This window comes from Argiope bruennichi, chromosome 2 (genome assembly GCF_947563725.1).
Source record: "Argiope bruennichi chromosome 2, qqArgBrue1.1, whole genome shotgun sequence".
NCBI lineage: Eukaryota > Metazoa > Arthropoda > Arachnida > Araneae > Araneidae > Argiope > Argiope bruennichi.
The window spans coordinates 13,956,688-13,982,383 of record NC_079152.1 but is presented as its reverse complement, the minus strand read 5'-3'; the positions used below and the strand labels follow the sequence as shown (position 1 = coordinate 13,982,383).

Below are 25,696 nucleotides of genomic sequence, written 5' to 3'. Positions count from 1 at the left end.
GTCAAAGTTTCCGTTTTTAAAAGCAATTAAAAACTCATAAAATTTATCTCATAATTTTATTATATTATGATTTGAAGCTCAGAGCGATTCAATCGAAAGAAGATTGTGAACTCTAACTACGGATTTAAGCATTTTCCTGCTGCTGCTGCTGCTGATGTCATGTCCGCGTTACCACGGAAAGGGGGTGCAGTAGCTTCTGAGGGTAAAGACCCCTGAGCACCCGAGGGCAGAATTCTGACTTCTAGCTCATATGAAGATGAAACTCACACAATGGCTTGCACATCCCCTTTTTACAGGGGGGCACAATCACATACCTCACAGATAGAACACATATAAAGAACAGCCCTGCCCCAACCGAGATACGAACTCGGGACGTCCAGATCGCGGGAAGGATGACCTACCCCTATGCCAGGATGCCGGCTTGGCATTTCGCTAATTACGAGATTTAGACTCCATTTTTGGATCCATTGAATAAGTGTCTCATTTCAAAAAATTTCTAGATTAACTTAATGAATATGTTAATTATTAAATTTCAATTATAATTATTAATTATAATTATTTAAATTTCATTTAATTTTTCCTTTTTTTTATTTTTTAAATATATAACCTCAAAAAAAATTGAAACAATACAATTCTTCAAAAAATTTAGCATAAATATTAATTTATATCAGGCTTAAGTATCGTTTTTTTAAATTAAACAATTGACACAAAGCCTTGTGGTCTGTTTTATCCTCTGTCTGTCCGGATTAAGCTTAACTATTATCACCATATAATAAAAAATAGAATGCGAACATTTGAAAATTTTATTGAAATCAGTGAAACCATTGCACTTAATGATTTTTTTTTCACCATGCAGATATAGGTACATCGCTCATAATATTCTATAAGCGAAGCATATTTGCATTTTATTTCCTAAACCTATACCTAGAAGAAAACAAATTAAGTTCGAAACAAATAATCAATAAAATATATTTATGTATATCTAAATTGATTAACAAAACTAAAAAGAAAAGCAGCCACAGGCACTGATTTGTATTTGTGAATTCATATTTTTATTTCAATCACTTTTGGCAATTAGCTGGTTCTCCTGAAATATTGGTTGTATTCGATTTCAACTAAATATCTTAAGCATGACTTCATTTTCACGATTATTTAAAAAAATAGTTTTATTATTCAAACTGTAGCAGAAATGAAAATCGTGTTTCTTTTAATAGTCTTACACCTGTTCCTTTCATTGTGCTTATGAATCATAACAATTGAGTCAAATCTCATTTCATTCTAATGCAATTAAAAATGTAACAGTTTAATGATATATCTCGCTGCATTCACTTCACTTTATTATTCCTCATTAAAAATACACAAATATTAAATAGAATTCTCCTTCCTTAGCATTCAATAATGGAAGAAAAGCAAGCGATTAAACAATAAAAAATATTTAAATTTTAGAGTAACAATCCAACCATCTGTTGGAAATTAGGCAAAATGCTTTTTTAAATGTTCCAAATGAATAAAGAATTTTCACGATTATTAAATAAATATAATCTAAAATACATTGTTTTGAATTTCAAATTGTTGTGAAAATATTTTTTGCTGTAATGTTTTCGGAATTTTCTAATTTAAAATTAATTAAAATTTCAGTAAAATTTAAAAAAATGTTCAAAGGTGCACATTTTTATCCACCAAAGTATAGGTGTGACAAGTGTTTTAGTTCTAAGTCAGCACCGAACGGTTTAGTCTGTATAGTGCCAACATATACATTCATCTTTATTATTAGTAGAGAAATATACAATTTATTATGCGCACTGCTTATCCCGGAATCAACATAATCTATTCCAGCATCATTCTCGCGATTCTCAGATACATATATAACGCGGGTAGATAAAGAGTTAAACGATGCAACTGAGATTTGAGTTCGCAAATAAAAATTAATCTAAATCTTAAAAGCATCGATTCGAAATCCGGATTCTCCTGCTCTTGTTAATGATAACTGCTTGCAATAAACGGAAACAAGAGAATGAATCTTCCCTCCCCAGTTAATGACATTCAAGTCCCATTCTCTTAATTTCTACTTTGGAAGCAGAGGAGTTTTTACTCAGATGGAAAAGCATTCTGATAGGGAACCATCATGCACAATAACTGTTTCTTTTCATTTCTATGACAATAAAGCTTTTATTCCTGGAAATGCAAATAGGAAACACTTAAGGTCCATCGTTATTGTTTTTTCTTATTTAAAGATATGAATGTTGTTAGGGAAAAATGGATGGACCAGAGCATTCTGGAAGGAAGTGAATCATTCATGGGCTCCGGAAGAGGATCGTTTCTGGAAATGGAAGGATAATTTTAGGCGAATAACTTCTTCATCTCTGTTGCAGAATGAGTGGAATTTTGTTAATCGGATGGTTATAGCTTTAAATATTTAGGAATGCAGGGCTTTCAAAATGCAATATATGTATTTAAAAATTTATAATAATTGGGATTAAAATATGTATGGATCCTAGATTCTGAAAAGAAGTGAATCATTCATGGAATCTGGAAAAGGATCGCTACTGGAAGGATAATTTTCGGTAAATAGCTTCTTCATCTCTGTTGAAGAAAGAGTGGAATTTTGTTTATCGAATTAAAGTAGCTTTAAATGCTGAGGAATGCAGGGTTTTTAAAATGCAATTTTCCTGCTTAAAATGTTTTAAAATTCATAATAATTGTTCCTAAAATTCTTAGTCGACTATATTCCATATATATTTGGTCAACACGTAAGTAACTGAATCTGCAAGTTAAAGAATGAATCAGTTTAAAATTGTTTGCACAGGAAAAAAATTTTTTTTTTCTTAGCGACAAGCCGCTTTTGGCGATCTACTGGTTAACCGAGAATAATGGCCGAGTTTAATTCCAATTAAATCTCTAATGCTTTATTTATATTTCATTTAATGTCAGACATTAAGGACGTGTAATTTTAATAGATTTTTACTTGTTTTCTGTTTATAGTATATATGAACCAACTTACATATTCAAATACCATGATATCACACCAAAATTAAAAAAAAAAAAAAATGGTGGATTTATTCATCTTCTAACATTTGCAGTACTGTAATCTCATTTCCTTGTTTGTCATATAAGCAACACATATATTAAATAGAATCATTTTTCCATAGCTTTCAACAACGAAATAAAGCATTCCATTTAAAAATTCTGTCAAACTCCAGAAACACCTACACGCGTATGAAATGGGTATCATTAGGAAGATAATTTTTTTTTAATTTTATAATAATCTAAAAAATTGTTTTGTGCAGGAATAGTTTGATAGAAAAAGTTGAAAAAAGTTGCTTTAAAGATCTGCTAAAAGATCTAAAAGTTACTTTACTTTTCAAGTAATTAAAATTTCGGAAAGCCTCTCCGAGGTGCACATTCCCACCTTCCAAGTACATTCGAGCATAATTTAGCAGCTCTAAGTCCAACTGTTTTTCGTATGTACAACCAACATATAAACACATGCATGTGAGCGCATATATTTGGCCTTATTATTATTAGTACAAAGTACATTCGAGCATAATTTGGTAGTTCTATGCCAAAAGATCTTTTCTGTAGACAGCCAACTCACAAACGGATACATGCGTGCACATGCATTCTGTTTTATTATTAGAAGTATATAAAGCACATTCGAAACTAATTTGGTTGCTCTTGGTCAGACAGTTTGTACTGTATACAGTCAAAACACAGACACACGCATATGGGCACATATAAATATTTGACTGTCTTATTAATAATACAAAATACATATGAACTTAATTTGGTAGCTCTAAGTCAAAAGGTGTGTGTTGTTTATAGCCAGCACACAGATGTATATATATTCGGCTTTATTATTAGTAGTATAAAATACATTCGAAAATTTGGTAACTCTAAATCAAATGGTTTGCCCTGTATACAGCAAACAGACAGACACACGCATGCGTGCACACACATTCGACATTATTATTATTAGTACAAAGTACCTTCGAGTCTTAATTTGTAGAATTCAAATGATCTGTCCTGGAGATGTCGAGCACACAGATGCATGTATGCGTGCACATACATACGGCTTTATTGTTAGTAATACAAAGTACTTTCGAGCCTAATTTAGTAGATCTAGATCGAACAGCTTGTCCTGTATATAGTCAACGCACAGACACACGAATGCGTACACACACATTAGGCTTTATTATTATTAGTACAAAGTACTTTAGAGCGTAATTTAGTAGTTCTAGATCAAAAAGTTTGTCCTGTATATAGTCAACACACAGACACACGCATGAGTGCACATACATACGGCTTTATTATTGGTAGAGATAGAGATAACTTGATATCAGAACAACATAGTAGTAACTTTAATTACATTTCGTAGTCTGGTGAAAGGAACTTACTTTGACATCCTTTCCAATTGTGAGGAGGCTACTTCTAGTTCGTTTCTTCTGCTTCTTGCACATGGAGAGGGCTTTCTGATAGGAATCATGGTGGGACTTGTGTTGCTGAAGGAATCGTTTGTGCTCTCCCTGCAGAAATCATTTAATGTTAAAATCACTAATGGCATTTGTGTCTGTGGAATACGGATACTATTTTGTAACAAGTTCATAATTTATCACCTCTAAAATGGACCAAAGATCATAAGTTATAATATATGCCATTGGAAATTAGATATTCCATTGCTAATCCGATTAAGGTAGGAAAAGCAAATGGTCAATTAACACTCTCAGTTAAGAACAGCATACGAGTTCAGTACCTCAGAATACTGGTACTTCCGTGTTTCTATTTCAGATTTAAGAAATATTCCCTATCCCTTCTAAAACCGCAATGATGTCCATGAGGGGTCCACGTCCTTCAGTGGTTCCAATATTGAAATTCAGGATAGTTTTTTAAAATTTTATAAAACATTTATGTTTTTTCCTGTATTTTTGATCAAAATAAATGGAGAAAACACTGTCTCAGTATAACAATTAAAACCCAAAAGTGTTTTCAAACCTAGAAGAAATATGATTTTTTGTGCTTAAAAAAAGGCATAAAATAAAGTTTAGTTTAGAATTTTTCAAATGATTTGTTTAAAAATTTGAAGGTATCTGAAATAATATATTATCCATTTTCGCAACTAAGAAAAAAACTTTATTTCTATCTATTCTTTAAACAGTAGGATTTGACTAAAAATATTACATGACATTTCCAATTTTTTTACAATAAAAATACAAACTCTATGATTTTTTTAAGGTAAGGCATAAAGGCAAAATTATAATAATTTCCATAATAATCCATAATTTCAAATTTAATCAAATGATTAATTCAAAAATTTGAAGGAAACTAAAACAATATTTTATCAAGTCCCTGAAACTAAAATGACTGTATTTATATCCATTTTATTTGAGCAGTGGGGCTCAAATAAAAAAAAATGTGAAACTTTCAATTATTTTATATTAAAAATTATTCTTTTTAATGAATAACAGGTATAATAAAACAGGAATAATTAAAAAATTCTTTTTAATGAATAAATAACTCATTTTACAATTAAAGGAGTAAAGAATTTACTGAGAAATTATTTTACCTAAATTGAACAAAAATATATTCGATGCCTTTCAATTTATAAAGTTTAGCAAAAAAAAATTTTTTTACCAAAATTTGAAATTTTAGAAAATAGCTCAAAAATGTAAATTAAGCCAATACCAAAAAGAATGTCACAAAGAATAAACATTCAAATGGTTTTATAAAGTGTTTTTTTTTTTTTCAGAAATTATGAAAATTAAATAAGAAAAATCACATGCCTTAAGCATCAAGTATATAAGTAAATGTTACCAATACTGATATTTTCTCATATATTTTATTTGAAAATATTAATAAGATAATGCAAGCTGTGGAATACGTTGTGAAAAATACAAATTTTAATATAAATAAAGCATTGGAAAATATTCTTACCGCAACGACTTTCGTATCTTTTTCTAGATTTGATTCCAGAGGTAGCAGAAGATCCACATAAAAGGCTTTTAACTGAAAAGAGAAAATTTTTTTTGCTTAAAGGCGTGTACATATTCTGAGCAGAATCGTACGGAAACAGTTTGTGAGCCATTTTACCTCTTCGTCTTCCTCAACGCGTTTAGCGCGTTCAAGTAAAACTTCAGTAGGGCAGCCGTAAAGCACTTCAAGCGTTCTTATACATTTTAAAACTTTTAAACGTTTAAAACGCTTTGTAAGTATTTACTTGTTTGAGTTTCTATTCTTGTTTGCTCTAATGCGTGGAAAAACAGAAATTTTCGCGGGCGGGAGAAGATGGCGAAAGGGTTTAAAAAATTCTTTAGAAAAAAATGCATGAAAATTTATAATTATTTTTCTTCTAAAAAGCAAATTCAAGAATTAGTTGGAAAAACATATTAATTAAAATTATTTGTTTTTGAATGAAAATGGAAAATGTATTAATTAAAACGATATGTAAATTGTTAAATTCGAAAGAAAACAAATGAAAACACTAGCCCAAAACCGAACTCAGATCCCACTTCTGCTAAACCAGTTCATTAACGACTATGACGTTCTGACACATCAACGACACATTATTAGTATATAAGCTATCCTGAAAATTTGAGGGGCCATTTTCTCGAAATTCGCTCGCTAATGCGCTTCAATATTTTAATGAATGAACATCCGAAAGGCGTACTTTCAATTCGAAGTCAATTTTTCCAATTCGTTGCCTCCCCTTGTTGGACCTCTTTAGACGTAAAACACATTTTTGAAAAATATCTGTCTGTCTGTGTGAAAGAATACTCAAAATCGCTTTGAGATGAACGGAGGAAATTTGGCATTCTGGTTTTACAAACGTCGTTTTATTTTATCCAGGAGAAGCACGCATTATTTACAAGCAGGAGCGACGAATACACGATACAGAACGACACAGAGCGAAAAGAAAAAAAATGAAGGCCAACTGAACATTTTATACCTGGTCTTATATAACATGAGATTTCTGACACGTGTCGATAATGATTGGAATTCCGCACGCTTGGCGACCTTGACAAGAGAAATAGAGGGATCCCTTCACTCCGCACGTGAAACCGATGACGCAGTCATTTTTACAAAGCTTCAGTTGAATTAATTAGAAAGAAAAAGTGGAGTAGGATCAGGAATATTTTATTTAGAGAATATTTTAGAATAACTTTGACATGGGCAGAATTAGGCTGAAAAATTAGGAAATTAATTAGGATTAAATTAAATTTTAAAAATATCATTGCACATACACACATAAAATTTGGAATCTGTTCAGAAGAAATATGTCCAGCTGTTCGAATATAAGTTAATACAATAGCTACGAAACGAAGAAAGCTAGATGAAGACAATTCTTTACTATCTAAAGCATAGACATCTGTCAAATTTTGTGTCAAATCCAACAAGGGGCGGATCGTCTTTCTGTCTATACTTTCAGAAGCATGTAAAAGGGATAGTAAAAAAATGCAATGATTTAAATATATCAAATTTGGTAAGTGATGTTATGACTTCAAGTATAGTTCTGTGATAAATTTTTGTTTTAATCGGTTGGGGGAAATGTGATTAATACATAAATTTGATTTTCGGAAACTATTAATCACATGCCAGGATTGCGAAGTATTTTAGTTTTAGTTATATCAACGCCCCGTTTTAAAGCAACACTAGGGCTATTTTGGGACGGACCTCGTCATTTTGAACCGCGGTCAGATGACGAGGACGACACCTGAGCTGGCACCCCCCTTCCACACCACGCCACACAAGCGGGAGGACGTTTAAAGTGCACCAGGCCCGCTTACACGACGGTTCTTCGGTGGAATCCGGTCTCGAACCTGACACCCTCTGGTTCCGAAGCCGAGACCTTACCACCAAGCCACCACGGCCGCCAGGAATGCGAAACTCGACAATAGAGATCCGACAGATTCAGGTGAAAAATCAAATTCACTTAAAAGAATTATTTCGTAACTATTGTACGCCAGTCCTACGAATGGTGATCTATGCCAAGGTCCACAATTTTGTGCAAGGGTGGGGGATAACATCTTTATTAGAAAATATGAAAGAAAGTTTTCAGGAGACTACTCCCATTGGTTCAAAGATAGCATAGAAACCCTGATGCATCGATATGACAAATGTTTTAATCTTTACGCTGATACCCGAGAAGCACATGTATATTGTTCACTATTGAATGAATAAAAAATATTACAATATCATATAAAGTTGTTAAATATTGACGAATATAGTGTAATATCGCATAATATTGTACAATATTGTTTAACAAGATGTATTGCTTAGATAATGTAAAAACTACCAGGTTTGTATATAATTTTTTATAATAGATTCATTTTATTCTCTGTATATATCTTATCTTTTTATATAATCCATCGACAAAAAAAATACATTCAATGTATTAATATGATATACTTTTTTTCAATTCTTACTATTTTCATTTTATTCATAAATTCTCATCGGGTGTATATACCATCCAAAATGGAGAAATTTATTTTATGTCTTTATTTCCTCATGGAATTTATATTTCTTTGGGAGGTGATAATCACCTTTCAAATTTCTATTTCATCTAGAATAAAAATAAAATGCAAAACCCATTTTTTTACAAATCTTAATCAAATATAATGAAAATGATATCTATTAAATTTCTATTAACTGAGGTATCAAATAGATATGTGACTACAATGGTTATTTTATAAAATGACTGTCTTCAGCATTTTGAATAAAAATCAGGATACTTAATTGGCATTTAAAATCCGAGAACGATGTACTTGTAAGCATGCTATAAAATTGATATAAACGTTTTTTAAAAGAATTAAAACTGAGTAGTAAAAATATTCTTACTTAAGCATTAAAGCACACACATTCATCAGACTTTCCATAAATAATTTATTTCGCCTATTAACCAGCTACCATTTTCTCCGATAAAGGATAAAAAGAGCTGCAAAAACCATTGACTTTAAATTGCTCCAGCAGATAGTTTCGACGATAAAGTGAATAGTTTACTTCGTTTTGATTCATAGAAAACACATTCCATTTGCATTCTTTCGTGCAAAATAAAACATCACATACATATAGGTAAAAAAAAAAGAAGAAGAAACAACCTCATCCCTCTTTAAATGAAAACGATTGAGAAGTTTTTCGAAAACCGATTTCGGAAAGTCCTAATGGAAAAAAAATCGTCTGCATATAAATTACGAAAATGAATTTGCCCTGCATATGCGCCTAATATTCCAATATGTAATCAAGGAAAAAAAATAATGAAAACTATTTCTGAGTTACCTACATGCAGCTGGAAAATCACTTTTCTTTAAATCTGGAAAGAATAAAAGAAAGGGAAAGAAAGAAACCAGAATGGCGTTTTGTTTCAATTTCAAAAATACCTCTCTTTGGTTCTGCCTCTTGTGGAATCTTTTCGGTTTTAAATATTTTTCCCCAGGTGGTGTTTCTCGCCGAGTTGTCTATTTATATTTGCATATCATTCGTCGTCGCACGGGGATGGAATTAAAGTCAATTGGTTTTCTTTTCGAAGCACGAGGTGAAAAGAAATTGTTTGTTGGGGTTTTTCTGTTTTCTTTGTTTGACTTTCGGGTCAATACTGCCAGATTATGAAGATTCCGATTGTTTGGGATATATTTTTATTGGTGAATGCTTTTATTGTTTGGAAATGGTGGTTTATAAAGAATGAATTTATTTTTTGAAAGAAGGAATGTGGCTCACTTCAAATACTTTTGAAGCTAAATTCTTTAATTTAATAACGAAAGTGTAAACTGAAAGAGATATGTGGATTATTAAAGTTTCAGAGCAGGGATTCTCAAACTTTTAAACATGTTACCCACTTTTTCGAAACCGAATTAAAAGTGGGCCTCTTCACGGCTCAATGAATTTTTTTAGAGATAAACAGACGCTCTTTTCGAAATATGTATGATGGACTAAAAAGGAACTTTTGCGCTGAAGAAAGATTTATTCATAAATGTAGCAAATGTTTACACAAATGATAATGAACGGCTTTGAAATGAATAATGATGAAAGAAATTAATTAACAGTGAAAACGAATTTCTGATTAGTGGGCAGTGTCTGAAGTAGTGCATCGGAACGCAATCAGATTGAAACAATAGACAATGCAACAGATGGAACGTTTGAAAAAGGCAGTATCGTTACGTTTGTCAACTGTACATTGAAAAGATGCTTGTTTTGTATCTTCCTTTCTTGTCGTTCGACGCCAGCTTCTTACTTGTGCATTGCGTGTTATCTCTTCTTTTATCGTTCGACACAAGACGCTTGCTAGTTATTGTGTTTAGTCTCTTCCTTCCTTGTCGTTCCACACTAGACGCTTGTTTGCGTATTGTTTTAATTTGTCGTGTTTTACAACAAGCTAGATAAACTTTCAAAGCAAATATCATATTTTTGCAAATTGTAGAGATAAACACACACACACACGCACGCACACACACACACACACACACACACGCACACGCACACACACACAAACAAACAAACAAAGACAAGTGTGTGTGTGTCGACTATAACAATTTGGCTACCCCTGTTTCAGAAGATGTCTTTTTTTTATTTGCCAGATTAACAAGCCACTTTGAAGATATAAAGGCTGAAATTTGGGGCGTACCTCGCCCTTCTATTTTCAAACGAAAAGAACAGCACTTTGGTACAAGTTTTTTTCTTCAAACTTCAAAACCAAACCAATGTGAGTATATTTGATCCCTTATGAATAATTTCACAAATTTACAAGCCTGCATTCAAGGGAAGTGTCTGGAAGAATAAAAATTGGACATTGAGATCAATGCCGAGATTCGAAAACTGTTCTTCGTCATGCTGGTGTGAGGTTAAATGTGATTACGATGGGGCAGTTCAAACATCGACCTTATCGCCTGAGCAAGGTTTCAAATGGCAGGTCTTTCCCCAACATGCACTTTTGAAATCAGACCTTGAAATACTGAATTAAAGCCCGCGTGTCTTAAAAAGCAAGCATTCTATGTATATATATTTTCCATCCAAAATTAGAGCAATATGTATTTTAGAATTTTTTTTTCTTTCCTCTTTCTATTAATATGCAATTAGATCACTTAATTTAATTTATATGCTAATGAATTTCCTATTTTTTAAATTTTATTCCATATTACTTTATTCTAAAATTTTCTCTTATTTGATGATCCAAAAATCACCTTTTTATTTAATTACTTATAACACTTGCTGAATCTGTAATTCTCATGCTTCAAAAATCCCTAATGTCCGTGTCTTAATTTTCAAATATACCTAAGATTTCCTTTCCTGAAATGACATGAGTCAAAGAAAACCTTAAAAGAATCGTTTAGTAAGATTGGTAAGGAAAAATTTTAAACACTTTCCAATTGTATACCGGTGTGAAAAGACGTGTTTTTCACCGGTTATCCAATCGTACGAATCGTACTCCTCCATGGAAGAAAAAATTGAAGTTAAATTCCCAAGTTATCTTCTTTTAAAGCAATCAGCTGCAAACTATGTCGTGTATTTGGAGTTACACAAATATTAACTGACACATATTCATAAGTGTAAACTCAAAGGATTGAACTGGATTTTTGCCTTTACATATTTCCATACTCAAAAAAACAAACTGTTATTCACTTTAAAAGGTTATACGGATATTAAATGACACTCATTTTTACAGATTTAAAAATTAAATTTAATAAAATTTAACATTTGACAATGAAGAACATTTATGGTTATATTAAAGAATATTTTTTAGCTATAACCCATATTAAATTTACTATATTCAAGTTTCAATAATTGGATAGCGAAGCTAAAATTTCATCATCTGCTTCTAATTTAGAAATCCAAATCTTTTTTTCAAACCCGTTATTAAATTTAAAATGGAACCTTTAACGAATAAATCAGTCAACGGAGCGCAACTTTGACTTACTAACTATGAGTATATTTAGTTTTAAATAATAGTAAGTAAACAATAATTAGTTAAGTATTAAAGCAATTATTAAATTAAAACGTAAAATTAGTATATTAAACGTTTGATATTGCTAATGTGGAAAAAAAATTCAAGATATACTTACAATATTAGTTTGTTGAGCATGTATCTCTTTGTGAACTTCTACCAGTTGCATGAGTGCAGTGCCTAAAAAAAGAAGTTGAAATTTAAAAAAAATAATAATGAGAAAACAGTTTTCAAAAACACACTTTTGTACACAAAAATATTCTTTTTTCGGAATTCTATTTGTTCTTCATTCTTTAGTCCTAATTTACATTAAAAGTTTCATGGAACCTTGAAATCCATTATTTGTCAAATACAGTTTTTTTATTGTACTGAGACGAAAGATTTCAATTTTCAATCATATCCCTTTTTTTAGTCTTAAATTTATTATGCACTAAATGACTTTGATAACTAGCTGGCTCTCTTCGACTATCGGTTCTGTTTTACTTCTAATAAATGTCTTTATGCATAATATTAATATTCATGATTTTTTTTTTCAAAATATAATTTTTACTTTCTCGTACATGAAGTAAAGAGAAAAAGTTGCAATTGTAAAAAAATTCGATTTCGAGATTTTGATGAATTTTTACGTTTTAGATCTCACTGGGATAAAAACAAAAAAAAAAAAAAAATACGAGAGAGAGAGTCGTAAAGGAACATTTGATAAAAGGTAATTTGCTCTAATGATAGAAAGTTAAAACATATTTTCTTTTTCTTTATGGATTCTGCATATATTGTTTTCTACACCTTGGACTTCAATGCATTTTTTCCAACGTTTCACAAGTGTTTTTGATTCTCGAAAAGCTTTCGGAAAAAAAGTTTTTCAATTGTATCTGTAAACAGTTTTGAAATGCATCAATGATCACTTCATCAGTTCCAAATTTTCTTCCCCTTAGCGTTTTCTTCAATAGCCCAAACATACGAAAATCCCTTGGAGCCAGGTCTGGAATGTATAGCGGGGATTCCAGCAATCGAATCCCAACTCCTTTATTGTTTCGTACCTTTGTTCAGCAGTTCTCCCCTGTTTGAAAGCTCTATCCATTCGAAGATTTTGCTTCGCGATAAACAGCTGTCACATACTGCGCTTGCATTCGACGAATAATTTCCATAATTATTTTATAATATAAATTATTTTTTTGAAATGTTAGATGATGCAAAAATCACTTTCGAGCTGTAACAATTTTGGAATTAATCATGGGAAATGTCAAAGTTTCGATTATTTTTAATTAATTAAAATTTAAGAAAAATATCTCCAAGGAACACATTCCTGTCTTCAAAATTATATATCTGCCGAATTTGGTACCTCTACATCTGGTTTGCAAAGCACCATCAGACACAGACATATACATATTTCTCTTTGTTATTAGTAAAAATATAGACAGAGATCTTACTAAAGAGAAGACAAAATGGTATCATTCTTTTTAACTTCATCATTTTCTCAAACGTCTCATTTCTTTCCAGTCAATAATAAAGCTTTCCGTTAAATCTCAGTCGAAAATAGATTTTTATCTTCACATTTATTAAGTTAGTATAAAAGTAAATAATTTGAAAGGGAGGGAAAAAAAATATCAAATAAGATGTCACTTGGCTAAAAAGAAAAAAAATTGTCGCCAAACGAGAGATATTCTAAAAGTGAAGAAAAGTTTTCACCCGAAAGTTTATCTTTTCAAAGAGAGTTTTATTATTCCAGAAGATAACGATAAAAAGTTAATTAAAACATCTCGCGGTTTGTGCGAGAGAAAGTAAACACACATTTTGTGAGCCCCACAGAAAACGAGAAGCGATTCCATAAAAATAAAAACGAAGAGATGCCACCGGAAAAAAAAATTATTCATTTCCTGCCGAAACCGCAAGAAAAACTGCAAGAGATTTAATCTTTCTCATTATGTTTGTCGACTTGTCTTCTGATACCACTCCACTTGACATAACTCGGAAAGGGTTGGTCGAATCCATGAGAGAAAAAAAGGGAGGGAGGGGGGAGAGAAGGAAAATCTCTGCCCCCCTCCAGTATTGAGATGACTTGCTTTGTTTAAACACTTCTCCAGCCGAATTTGGTGGAAATTTGTGACATTTGAAATGCCGTCCACGTCTAAATTAAGCTCCAGTGTCTACACTTTCGGAGAATGAAATTTAATTAAATATAAAATGCTCTACTTCATTAAATGCGGATGGCAACGGGAAAGAGATGAAGAGAAAGGAAAGGAGGGTGGAATAAAAATAAAGGAAAGGAAAATGAGGGAAATTAAGAAGCCCTGATTTAACGAGCTCTCCTTTCCTGGTTTATAAAAAACAACAGAAGTATTTTATGCAATGAGGAATTGAGTTAAGAGGCACTGATAAATGGCTTTGAACCTTTTGGATCAATTAATCCTTGCTACTGTCCAGAAAAAAAAGATTGTCGATGATAAATTTTGCGATGAAAATTTTTCATAAAATTGAATTTTATCTTTATATAGTTCAACCTAAGAATTAACTGCATAAAATTAATTTTTTTGTCTTGTCATCCAATTTTGATAGAAGATTTAGAACGTTGTGCTCATTTTATTTGATAAATGTTTGCGATTGGGACATTTCTTATCGCATTTTAGTATCATTTTCAATCGATGAAAAGTTACATGAACCTTTCCTAAAGGAATTAGAAGTAGCAGGCCAGATTTTTTTATATTTTTGCAAGGCGGAGATTTTGTACCAGAAATTAAAAAAACAAATACTAAAACGATCCCCACTGAACGATCTACTTTGACCCATTCTTTTGCTTAAGAAAGTTGGCCTATTGAAAGAATGATTATTTATCGAACAACCATGAGTGACCTTCCCAAATCTTTTTCGCATACTCTCTAATAAAAGTGAGGGGTCGCCGTAGTCTGGTGGTAAGGTCTCAGCTTCGGAACGAAAGGGTTTTCAGGTTCGAGAAGCGATTCCACCGAAAAACCATCATGTCAGCAGGTCTGGTACACGTTAAAATCCATCGGAGCCGACCGTACTCCCGATGGTGTGGTATGGAAGTTTGGAAAGGAGAGTTCCCGCTCAAGTGTCGTCCTCGTCATCTGAACCGCGGTTGAAAATGACAAGGTCCGTCCCAGAATAGGCCTAGTGTTGCTTTACAACGGGACGTTAACATAACCAAACGAATAAAATTGAATTGGTGCTTGAGATGCAAATTTTTCCAACTAATTAAAATCAAAATTTAAGACAGAACTATGATTGCAGTTCCCTAAATCACATAACAAGTTTGATATATTGCATTTTTGAGTTATCGGGTTTACATGCTTTTGAAACAGACGGACAAACTGTTCACTCTTTATTAGATTTGGCTCAAAATTTGATAAGCGGCTGTAGTACAGAGGTTAAATCTGCATACGCGTTAACTTATTCTTCTAGTAGCTCTCTTCAGTTTGTAGTTATTGTATCATTTTTATTCGAACAGTCGGTCAGACAGACTTCCTCTGAATAGATTTTGCTCAAAATTTGATAGAAATCTACTAATTTGGTGTAAAGATCATATACCAAATTTTATGCGTCTAGTTCTAAGCGTTTTTGAGTTATCTTTGTCACAGAATGACGAACAATTAGACATATATTTTCCAAAAATGTATTTTTCGAATTCACAGGTGTGTAAAGCATGAAAATTTGTCGACATCTTGAGTCCGAATTTTTTGATGATTACTTTTTGTATAATTCTTATACGAAAAACTAAAAATTATATCCAAATTATTTCATCTTTTATCTTTTTTTTGTCAACTTTTTTTTTTGTATTTTATTAGAGAAAAGCACTCATATTTTTACTTTTAAGTTATTGTCAATGGGGCTCAAGACCTGGTGGAGAATATATCTAGGTGAGTAAAATGTTTCTATTTTCCAGATACAGCATATCAGTAAAGGCTAAGTCTGCAGTATTGGCAAAAAAAATGAAAAATATCATTTTCTACAGACGATTGTTAAATTGATTTTGAAGCTTTACTTGTTTTTAAAAATCTTTTACCCTCTCACTACTACTCCGGCCATGCAGGTTCTATTCTAAAGAGCCATTTCTGGACTAATTTCTGTTTCAAGTGTGTAATTCAGAAAGAAAAGAGAAGGCATCTTTAGTGATAACTTACTTTTCATTCTGCTCCCCTAGATTGAAACAAACCGCCCAATTAACGGTGCATTAATATTAATATTTTGGACTGGTTTTGGCCGGTTTAGTAGTGAAAAAGTTTAGGTGTACGTACATACTAAAAGATTTTTTTTTTTAAATTTTAACTTTAAAAATCCATTTTTTTCACAGTAGGTCATTAATATATGTTTAAACTCATTTTAGTGAGAAAAAAATTATATTACACTAATTATTAATTAATTAAATAATGTTTAATGAGCTAATTAGCCTATTTTTTGAAACAGGATATCTTAAATTCTAATTTATACAGGCACACAATTCTAGTTGAAAATTATGCTTAATATTAGTCTTCATGTTTTCTGCCTCAATCAAGTTATAAAAATATATAGTTTTTTTTTTTTGTTTTTTTTTAAATATTTTATCAACGATGAATAGAAAAGGCGAGATTTTTTCTGTCATTTTAACTTTTAAAAAGCTATTAAAAATTTATTTCTATAAATATAACTTTGATTGAAGCACAAAACATCCGCTATTTCATACAGATTATTTTGACACATAAATAATTGTATTTGGTTCATTTCTTGTTGAGTTATGATTGTTTGAATGAAGCAACATAGTGAGAAAATATCATTCCTCATAAAATGAGTTTAAAAAAACCGTAACTAGAGTTTCTAATGAAAGCACCTCGAGAAAAATCATTATAACTCGAGAAATATTTCGTATATTGACAACATCTTGGTATCGTTTGAAAGCTAAAGGATCAGAGAACATTATTAAGCAATAAAAAAAATATTCGATATTTTGAACGATTTTTGAAGTTTTAAGTGTGTACATACACCTTAAAGATAAACAATACACATTTAAATGTCACATAGCGCACATCAAGAATTTTAACACTCTGTAAATTCCCAAGCAAGAAAGATAATTTCATACTTCACCGATTTGTTTTAAAATATATCAAGTTGACATGTGTTGTTATTCTCAATAAAAAAAGTAAATTGGTCACTTGCTTTTTGATCAAAGAACGATGATTCAGTGCACAAATAGTAAAATTTATAAAAGGAAATCATAGCTATTGCGTGGCATTTTTCTACTTAAAGAAGTTCAGAAGTAATGATTAATGCTCCGACTTAGATAAAAGATATTGTTGCAATTTTCAAGAAGAAATAAGCCATAAAAAGACCTACATTGCACAAAATGTTTAAAGTTTTCAAAAAACTAGGAGCCAGAAAGAAAAAATATCTGGAGTGAAAATAAAATTGTATTCCAGAACGCAAAACGATATTACTAGTTGATATCGAAAAGTGTCATAATCCTACCCTCCCCATTTTGAAGGAACTCCACGTGGTGCACACGATTCTGTTTCGCCGTTGCCACCATTTTCTTTCCAATAAATATCGGAACAGTGGATTACTTAAGTCACACAGCTTGCTGACAGGTTATGGCCCATAGATCTAACCAATAAGAAAAGTGGAATTTCAGCGCAGACGATAAAAATAAAAAAAGTAGAAAAAAGAATCCTCTATATCGGGGGTGGGAGACATTTTTTCAGTTAGGGGCTTTTATAGCCAAAGAAGATTTGGCACGAAAAGTAACGTACGCAGAAAGTTCCATGCTGAGGTGATTATATGTGACGTCGCGAGACCATCAATATCGAAGCGAGTTGAGCAGTTACCTTGCTGCTTTTATGGCCATTAGGACGTGAGCCGAACAGAGGAGAGCTGGGGAAAGGGGACTGGTACCGGAAAAGGAGATTTGCTTTTTATTTATTCTCTGCTCGTGAAAAAGGGATTGGAACAATCTCTAAATTAAAGCGCGGGAAACAAGAAGGTGTGTGTTAAGCTTTTTTTTTTTTCAGGAAGAGGAACTCTTAATTTTAATTTCGTTAACGCCTCTTTTGGGAATAGGGGACGTTTTAAATCACTGGGTTGGAGATTAAACGAAGGCTAAATTGTAATGTGTGACTTTTTTTTCTGGCAGGTTTTTTTTTTTCTTCAGAGCTTAAAAGAATGGGAATGGTGTTATTTCGTCTTTATGACATAATGTAACTAAATATTTATCAGTTCATTTTGCTGCAAGGAAGAGATAATCTCGTTTAATACTAATGCTGGTTTCCTGCGACTGTCTGCGTAATTCTTCTTTTTTGTTTTTGGTTATTTATTTAAGAAGCCTATTCCAATCATTTATTAATCAGAGGTATATAGTGTGACTTTCAAAAATTATTTCTTAAATGTTTATTTTAAAAGGTAGAAAAAGAGGTTTTAATCCAAAATTTCTCGCGTATGTAATAAACTTGTCATGACACAGAACCCTTTATTTGGCATTAGTCTACAATAGTTACAAAATATTAACTTTTGGCGTAAATTTAGAATTTTTACTGAATGTACCGTGTCATCCTTGGCGAGTTATTTGGCGATTAATCCCTAGCATGCCTCAATAGTATTCAAAAATCGAACTTGTGCTTTATAAACGTTTTCCTCAATCGACTGCAACAAAAATTTGACACAAAAAAAAACTGTTCTTGTCACAAAATCCAAAACCTAATTTAATATATTTAAGTCATTGCGTTTTTGAATTATTGAGCTAACATGTTTCTGAAAGTACAGACCGACAGACAGTAAACCGTAGTTGGATTTGGCTCAAAGTTTAACAGGTATCTACACTATAAATGCTAAATCTGTGTACCGAATTTATCTATCTAGCTCTCTTCAGTTTGTAATTATCGTGTTAATTTATATTCAAGAAGACGAACAGACGGACTTCCTCACAACAGATTTCACTCAAAATTTGATAAAAATCTGCAAATTTGGTGTCAAGACGGTATGCCAAATTTCAATCGTCTAGCTCAAAGCGTTTTTGAATTATCTTTGTCACAGACAGACATTTTCTAAAAATGTGTTTTTTGAGCTCAGTGGAGTCTAAAACGAGGAGATTCGTCAAAATCTCGAGTTCGATTTTTTTTTTTTTTTTTTTTTTTTTTTTTACTATTACTATACGAGAAAGTAAAAATTTAACCAGCTTAAATTTAGATGTTCGAGAAACGAGTAAGTATTTTGAAAGTTTACTGGTAACCGAAATTACGCGCTGAATGGCAGTTTTATCAAATTGATTACACACCAAATGTCATTTATCCAAATTGCGCCTTCAAGTTATTGAGTTTACATGCATGCAAAGATGTATAGATGGACACATGATTTATTCTTCAGATTTGGTTCAATATTTGATACGAATTTGTACTTTAGATGCTAAAACTGGGTAATCAAGTTTTGTTCATCTAGTCCAATATGCTTTGTAATTATCTTATTCGCTATCGTTGAAGATACATGTAAACAAAATTCCAATGAGTGGATATGGTTTAAAATTTGATAAATATCTACAAATTTAGTGTGAAGACCACATATCAAACTTCATCATTCCAGTTAAAAATGTTTTAGAGTTATAGTATTACAGACACAATTCCAAAAATTGGTTTTTTGGGAGAGGCTAGTGAATCTAGAGGCTAATCTAGAGGCCAGTGAATTTTTTTCTGATTACAGTATACATTTTTCTTGCCTACTTTGTATTTGTGGTGGGTAAAAATATATTTTCGAACACATCTTGTGATTAGAAATCTGTCGCTATTTCGAACTGCAATCGAAATGAAATGCTCTGAACAAATATTTGTACAAACTAAACGAAACGGTGAGAAGAATCTCAGCTGTTTAAATCGCTTCAAATGCTCTGCAAATTAGATTAGAAATTCTGAAATGATTCTAAACGAATTACTTCATGGTAGTTAACTTTGATGTATGTATAAACTATTTAAAACTGCGGAAAATAGGACAAAGGATTTCTCAATGAAATATCAGAAAATGCAGCTGCATATTAAAGGATTTATAGAATTTATTGAATCATTTCTATTTTGCTAGACTTTTAAGTAATTAATCGTGGGAGTGGAATTGGAAAGTAAATATGATCGTCCTCTATTTCTGGATTTGTTGATATAGTATTTCATGGTTCTTTCTTTTATGCTAGTCAAGATAATAGATTTGAAGGGATGTCTCTCTTTATCAAAGGAATATGGACGCATTTAGTATTAAAATACTTTAAAATTCTAGACTATTAATAATTTAATAAACTGTGCATTTTTATCGATGATTCATGGAAAAATTCTAGTATACAAATGCTTATAAAATTTTAATTATTTAAAGTGATTTAATAATTTTGAATATTTATGACACAATTTAATACCTCAATAAAATGGCATCATTTAATTGAAGGAAAATGAATAAATTTAGAGTCCAAACACTTTTAAATTCTATTTTCTTTAAAAATGAAATTTTCTAAGCTAAATTATGGCATTTTATCAAAGATATACAAATAACTGTAAAGCTTAAATGCTTTCAAATTCTATATTATTTAACATAAATTGATTGTTGCTTTAAATTATGCATTTTTTCTGGTAGAAATATAAATAAATTTAATGCTCAAATTCTAGTTTAATCAAACATGAAATCTTTTGTTAAACTAAAATTAATAAGAAACAGGTTTTAAAAATGTATTTTTATTAGTTATTAGCAAATTTTAAATATATAAATAATTTTTGCTTTTTAGTGACCGATTGATAAATAATTATTTAACATATTCTGGATTCTTCTTGAAATCCTCTTTTTAAGTGTTTGCAATTTAAGTGTTTAGTGTTTGCAATTTAAGTGTTTAGTGTTTGCAATTTAAGTGTTGAGATTTTAAGTGTTTAGATTTATTTAAATTATTCCATTAGCTTGTAATTAATTTCCTAAAACGGTAAATAATTTATTTTTACCAAGGTCACGCAAATGTATAAAATCTTAAAGCTCTTTGATCAGAAGATCTATTACAAAAATTCACTTCTATGTTATGAAACAATTTAAGTTAAACTGACGTGGGTTTCAAGTACCAATAATTGAATAAACTGTACTGATATTTTAATTTAATTAAAGGAATCTTCTAATAGTGTGTTATGGATTGAAATAATAAATAAAGAATATTATTTGTTATTGATTATTACACAAAAAACACCCGTTTCAGATTTCTCTAAAGTATGATTTACTACTGTTTATATTCAAAATAACATATGCAAGAGTAAGACTTTCTCTTTCTTTTTTTTTTTTTAATTTATCGTATAAGTTGTGTAGAGAAAATATTGCAATGTTCAAAACCTTTGAACTCGAGATTTCGATGAATCTCCAAGTTTCAGACCTCCTTAAGTTCGAAAACACATTCTTGGAATTCAAGGATGTCTGTCTGTCTCTGACGAAGATAAGTCAACCAACTGACTCTCCGACCCGCCACGAAGGCAACGGATTTAAACCATAAGGCTGAATGACCGGACCGCCGCAACAGCAACACTGGCGGGAACTGTGGTTGAGTCTTAAGGGCCATCACCGGCCACGATACAACCCTTCCCGAAGGAAGTACGTCCCGTCATCGATGGGAAGAGTCAGATCCCCCCTCCCATTTGTGTACCCTCCAGGGTGGCGAGATCCAACCGCCATGCCGGAAGCATCTCATCCTCATTTCGAGGTGCCCCCCGTTGGTTCTCTGACAAAGATAAAATTAAAAAAAAAAAAAGCTTCTAACTAGACGTAAGAAATTTGTTATACATATTTTACACCAAATTTGTAGATTTCTATAAAATTTTCAGCAAATCGTTTTGAAGGATTATGTTTGTACGGCTGTTCGAATATATTTTACCACGTTAAATACAACTCAAAAAGAGCTAGATGGATGAAATTCGCTACATAGATTTAACAAGTGTATATATACAAGTGTATAGTATATAAGTGTATAGTATAGACACTTGTCAAAGTTTGGTCCAAATATGAAAAGGGAGTGAGTGAGCATTTGTTGATCCGTACTTTCACAAACATATAATAGCAGTAACTCAGAAACGCAGAGACTTAAATATATTAAATTTAGTATAGGATTTTATGCCTACAAATACAATTTTGTGTCAACTGCTATTAATGCATATCAGGTGATTGATCGCCAAATAACTCGCCAAGGATGACACGATAGATTCAGTAAAAATGCTAAATTCACGCAACGATTAGAATTTCTTGAAGCCATTATCAAGTAATCATTTCAAGGTTTAGTATTTCGTGAAAGCAGTTATCACGTAATCATTTCAAGGTTTAGTATTTCGTGAAAGCCATTATCAAGTAATCATTTCAAGGTTTAGTATTTCGTGAAAGCCATTATCAAGTAATCATTTCAAGGTTTAGTATTTCGTGAAAGCCATTATCTGGGATAACTTCTTTATTAGAGAGTATGCGAGAAAGTTTTGGAGAGACCACTCCCTTTCATTTAAATAGCTTATTCAAATAATCGGGTTTAAATATAAAACTATGTTGAATCTGAATAACACACATCAAATACAACATGTCATTTTAATTTGAAAATTATTTCGCGTTCTGTGGATACAGTGGGAGAGGTTTCCCTCGGAACTTCTTTGATCCTTTTAATTTCGGTGATATCCAAATCTATGGAAATTGTAGAATCTTGGACAGAGGCATGAACGCGACGAGTGGATGCATTTATATAAATATGTATAAAAAGAATCGGTAAAAGGTGATAGCATAAAAAGAAAGCAACATTCCCTTATTCCAGACTACGAGCGTTTTATGCTTACATAATATCGTAAGTGAAATTAAGTTTGTATTTTGGTACACATTTCTTTTTCCACGATTCAAAAGAAAATTTGATACAGAAGAGCCATTTTTGTATCAAGATCACATTTCATTTATCTCAGTTCGTTCCACTTATACTTTCTGGTATACGAAGTATGGAGAAAATCTTCTGTCGTCAAAGTTTCGGACTTTTGACGAATCTCCATGTTTCATATATTCTTGGGTGCGAAAAACATATTTTTGGCATTATGTCTGTTTGTCCTACATAATGTCAAAAATGTGAACATGATAGCTCAAAACCGCTCTGAGCTGTACGGATGAAACGTGATACGTTGTCCTTTCACCAGAATTATAGATTTCGATCAAATTTTAAACGAAATTCATTCAAACATAGTGTGGTTGTCCGGCTGACCCAGGACAAGAAAACACGGTAACTACAAAGTATAAAGAGCTAGATAGATAAAATTTGGTATACAAATTTAAAATCTAAAGTATAGACACATATAAAATTTGGAACCAAATATCTCAAGATGTTGACTACTTGATGGTCTACACTTTTGGACTCATGTAAACGCTATAGCTGAAAAAGCAGTGACGTGGAAAAATGAAATTTAGTACTAAAATTTAGCTTCCAAACTGTAGGTCTGGTATCAAATTCTGAACCAAATACGGCAAAGGAATGATCGTCTATTGGCCTGACCATTTTCATGCATTTAAACACCGTAACTGAAAATACCTAAAAATAACTCGAAATAATTTTTAAAAAAAACGCAATAAGAAAAATGAAATCTACGATCGCAATTTTCAAGTTATCATGTGAGAACATTATTTTTTTAAGTCTTTATTTGTATTACTTAATTTAAGTCATTAACCAGTTTAAACTGGTTTGAAACAATCACGAGACTTCTCTATCCCTATATATATATATATATAATTTTTTTAAACTTTCATTTTTAATTTTTCTAGCTGGCAAACAAAGTCTTGGATCTCGATCGATTTTGAGATGGAAAGAACCCATCATTTTTTTAAATATCGATGCATGCGTAATCTGACAGTCTCGTGATTGTTTCAAACTGGATAAAACTAGCTAATGACTTCAATTATTTAAGACAAATAATGACTTAAAAATAATAATGTTCTCACATGATAACTTGAAATTTGCGATCGTAGATTTTATTTTTACTTTTATTCATTTATTTTTACTTTTTTGTACAAGATGTATCGATGAAATATTGTCAGCCCAAATTTTCATTTTGACGCTGTCGATGCATAATGTTTTACCTAATAAAAATGAAATCTTATTTGTTTCATCACGATTTATCGTAAAATTTACTATACAATCATTTGTATTGCATTCGCCGTATATATGCGCCATTGATTGGCTTTAAAAAGGCATATTTGAGGAACTATAAAAAATAAATTTCGCTGTTAACTGGTAAATAAGTCTGAAAAATATGAATTTAATGTAATCAGTTACCTATACATTACTGTGCTTGAAAGTTACCATGCAAAAAATAAGCGAAAGTGAAAATCTGACTTCAGACTTGATGTCTAAAGAAAGCAAATTTTTATCTTAATTTTAACATCGGAGAAAGTAAGCGATCGAATTTTCCGTTGGAAAAGAAATTTAATTTTAATGTCAGTATGAAAATAAAAACATGCTTACAGACTGTTTATTATATTGAGTTTATTAATTAGTAGGAACTAAATGTTTTAATTTAAAAAAAATTGTTGATTAAAAATTTTTTATTAAGAAATTAGAGAAAAATTGCACAGAGAATTTAAACTGGTATCATTAAAAGACAATTTTCTGAGTTTTTAGGGAGATTAATATTCTGAGTTAAGAGTAACCACAAACTGGCTACTCAGACCCGACGGAATGTGCACGGAAAAGTCTGAATGACTTAACCACCACGACAGCAACACTGGCGGGAATTGTGGTTGGGTCCTAAGGGGTAAATACTTCCTTAATGGTAAAATACTTCGTCCCGTCATCGATGGGAGGAGCCAGACCCCTACTTTTTCTTGCACCTCCAGGGAGGAGAGAGCCAACCACCATGCCAGAAGCTTCTCATACTCAATTACACGCCCCCCTCTCCCCAGTGGGAGACAAGGTCAAGAGTAAAAATAATTTGCTCCCACCCCCCAATTAAAAGTTATTGTTATAAAACATCAAAAATTTTCTTAATTTTTAATTAACTCTGCATTTTCGAATGTTGACAATGGTTTCTTATCTTGAAAAGCTCATAAGAACGAAATAATAATAAAAAAATTCTTTTTAAGAAACACATAATGATTCTTAAAAAAATTAATGTATAAAAGGTTGTACATTAATTTGTTTAATGTTTAAAAGGTTAAATAAGTCTTTTCAATCACCAAAGACGTTTCCGTTATATATTCGATTACAAAAATGCATGCTTTGACAATTGCTATGCGCTTTCTTCCCTAAATAATAAAAAACTTCTTCAATATCGGGCTTTGACAATTGATATGCGCTTTCTTTAAAAAAAATAAAAAATACTGTCCCCTCAATATCAAATTACTCTGATAGTGATTTCTTTTAAAATGAGTTGATTACATTAAGTTATGATCTCCTAAATCACCATCATGTTCAATTTCGAATGCAAATGAGAGCGAATTTTACACTCTTCCACTCCATTCCAGTAATGTTTCTTATACACATTGTTTTCATTCAAATGCAAACGCGCCCATCTCCCCGAATTCAGGCATCTGAATAGTCATTTAAGGACAGCATTCGAATTCGATTAGATTTTCCCTGAATAGGGAACTCTTCCGGGGAGGGATTTATCTTTTATCCCTCGTGACGAGGCAGACAAGGCATGTTGACACAAATTGAATGCTTTTTGCCTAGCAGCAAGGGGGGGAAGAACGAACGCATTGTTTGAGAGAATTTCGAAGAAAAGAAGTAGATTCTCTAACAATAAAATCGATGTCAGATACTTAAAAAAAAAGTTGTGAGTTATAATG

The 25,696-nt window shown here is 31.6% G+C and overlaps 1 protein-coding gene across 2 annotated transcripts in view; it reads right to left on the bottom strand.

Moving 5' to 3' along the window:
• LOC129960248 (brain-specific angiogenesis inhibitor 1-associated protein 2-like) overlaps window positions 1-25,696 on the bottom strand; it is a 263,166-nt gene that overhangs the window by 56,877 nt on the left and 180,593 nt on the right. For both annotated transcript variants that reach the window (XM_056073523.1, XM_056073532.1), the window contains exons 4-6: window positions 12,045-12,106; window positions 5,929-6,000; window positions 4,395-4,523 (exon numbers count right to left, since the gene is read on the bottom strand). In XM_056073523.1, coding sequence (XP_055929498.1) covers window positions 4,395-4,523; window positions 5,929-6,000; window positions 12,045-12,106 — 263 coding nt within the window. The remainder of the gene's footprint in view (window positions 1-4,394; window positions 4,524-5,928; window positions 6,001-12,044; window positions 12,107-25,696) is intronic.